The 2,500-nt window shown below is 34.9% G+C and overlaps 1 protein-coding gene across 1 annotated transcript in view; it reads left to right on the top strand.

Annotated features, from left to right (window-relative positions):
- Window positions 1–2,500, top strand: part of LOC122242088 (uncharacterized) — a 15,378-nt gene that overhangs the window by 10,782 nt on the left and 2,096 nt on the right. Inside the window, exon 6 of the mRNA XM_086544691.1 lies at window positions 2,477–2,500. This exon is cut by the window's right edge and continues 169 nt beyond it. Coding sequence (XP_086400817.1) covers window positions 2,477–2,500 — 24 coding nt within the window. The remainder of the gene's footprint in view (window positions 1–2,476) is intronic.

Here is a 2,500-nt window from a genome sequence, read left to right as displayed (position 1 = left end):
CAGAAGATTGAGACTGCGTTTACTCCGAATGAGAGGAGTTGCATCTCTCGCTGAATTACCTACTTTATTTGGGATTCGGCGGCGTCTGCGCAGGTGAATCTAGAAGAATTTCTCGTCATAGTAGAGGAGAACTTTACTACATAGACTTTTTTTTTATCATATTTGGTAGTGTGTTACCCAACTATCCACATCTCCCATAAGAAGTCTGGCGCATTTGAATAATATGAAGCTCAGGTGAAGATCAAAACTGAAAATTGGCACCTAAAGTTATCACGTAGCCACCATTAAGAGAAACTAGTCAACTGGCTGACTAAAAGGCAACAGAGGAAAGGGCATACAGAGCATACATTTATACAATCTCCTAAAACATTACCCAATATACAAAGATGATACACCATACATTTGATAAAAAAGCGATTTAGTCCAAGACAAAGAGGTGGGTCAGTTTAAGGTAGGACAGGTATGGAAAATAATGCGGAGGTAATGTTGCTAGAGGAGCATGGTCTGTTTTTTTCCGATCTGTCCACTAAATATCGCAAGTTTTACCCTTATGTGGCAGCAGTGCATTACTGGCTCGTGAGTGGCTGGAAATCAACGTGTTTGATATTATTGGTTATTTGTAATAAACATTAAAACTATTTGATACATTCTTGTGTGAAATATATACATATGAGTAGATCTGCAAATAACCCTTGCACATTCGCATATAAAATCCAATCATGCCAGTTTGCACTGATATTATGTAATGCAAGCATACAAATACCACCTTGTACCAAAAGACTCTAGTCTGACTGACCGTAAACGAACGACAGATTTTAAATGACTATTCTTTTTTTCATTTCAAGTATACAAAATGCATTTGGCAGTGAAAGTGTAAATTGAAATAGATTTTGATAATTTGCTGCATGTAAATTACATGGGTTAAATTCGAAATAACATTCATCTGCGTGAGACGTACTTCAGTTGCCTCTTAGCGACGTGTTGGTCACCACGTGGTGTCCTGCATCGCATCCACGCGGAGGAAAAAAGCCGACCAGAAACCGATCTATAGCTTGGCGGGTAGGTCAGGGTATACGTAAGAAGACCTGGCTTGCCCTGCTCTCTGTCCACCTCACCACTTGGTCTCGCCATGGTGCTTGTCACAGACATGACCCTCTACGTCTAGCGAGTCTCCCGCCCCCCGCATCTGCCGTGACATACGCCTCGTCATACGAGAGGTTCAGCAAACCACTCGTTACCACAGTCAGTATTAACTATTCGCCTTGTGCCGTCTCCCAAATAAAAGAAGCAAGTCCTATCCGATGTTTGGGTAAACAGCCCATTTGTAATAACTCTAACAAAGTGATGTGAACCCGCCACCGCCTCACAATCTGTTGACATCCTGATGTAGCGAGCCCTGGTAATTTGTTTATATTCTCTCACCTTTCCGGCCAGCTAACACTTTTAAAACATGAATCATTGTAGAAAAAAGAGCTTCCCGCCACTGTCCTGTGTTTACAATTCAGCCTCACTTTAATACTATTTCATGTTATTTTGTTTATTACCCATATAATGTACATGGCGTATATTATTATTTTTGTACTTGCAATTTATACAGAAAAATATATTTTTAGATATGTAAATGAGAGAAAGAATGATTATCTAAAGCCTTTTGTAAGTTCGTGTGCATTCGGGCGAGTACAAGCCTGTCTTTTCGGTGCTTGCAATGCTTAACATCATTGCAAATCAGCATTTTGGATATACCTATATGAACGTGTAAAGGTTCTTTGTATATCTATATAAAAATGTTACTGAATTTATAACTTCAATGCTTATAACAACTAAGTTAAAAGACATAAAAAACAGTTATTCACGAAAAAGAAAGCAGCACTCAGAACAACAAAGCCACGTCCTGGACTTGACGACAGTGACGCAAGTAACTGGAAATCATACAAGCCCAGAGGAAATCACTGTTTCCCTTTTCAGATTAAAATGTTTTCTTTTTGTCATAATCTCAGACATTTTTTCAAAAAAAAAAAAAAAAAAAAAAAATATATATATATATATATGTATGTATTATATATATATATATATATATATATATATATAATGTATATAATATATATATATACATATATTTATGTATATATATATATATTATATATATATATATATATATATATATATATATATATATATATATATATATAAATATGTATGTATGTATTATATATATAATATATATATGATATATATAATATTATATAATATAATATAATATAATATATTATAATATAATATTATATATATATATATATATATATATATATATATATATATATATATATATATATATATATATATGTGTGTGTGTGTGTGTGTGTGTGTGTGTGTGTGTGTGTGTGTGTGTTCCTAAAATGATTGCATCGACACTAAAACTAACAATAACAAAACAGGCAGTAGACATCCCTAACAGCACCCCCGTCTCCCGCCGCAGCTCGCGGTCCCAAAGTGTGGGAGT

The sequence above is a fragment of the Penaeus japonicus genome, unplaced genomic scaffold (genome assembly GCF_977035675.1).
Source record: "Penaeus japonicus unplaced genomic scaffold, GWHDUDI00000001_assembly GWHDUDI00000015, whole genome shotgun sequence".
Taxonomy (NCBI): Eukaryota; Metazoa; Arthropoda; class Malacostraca; order Decapoda; family Penaeidae; genus Penaeus; species Penaeus japonicus.
The sequence above is the reverse complement of the archived record's forward strand: the minus strand, read 5'-3'. Positions and strand labels throughout refer to the sequence as shown.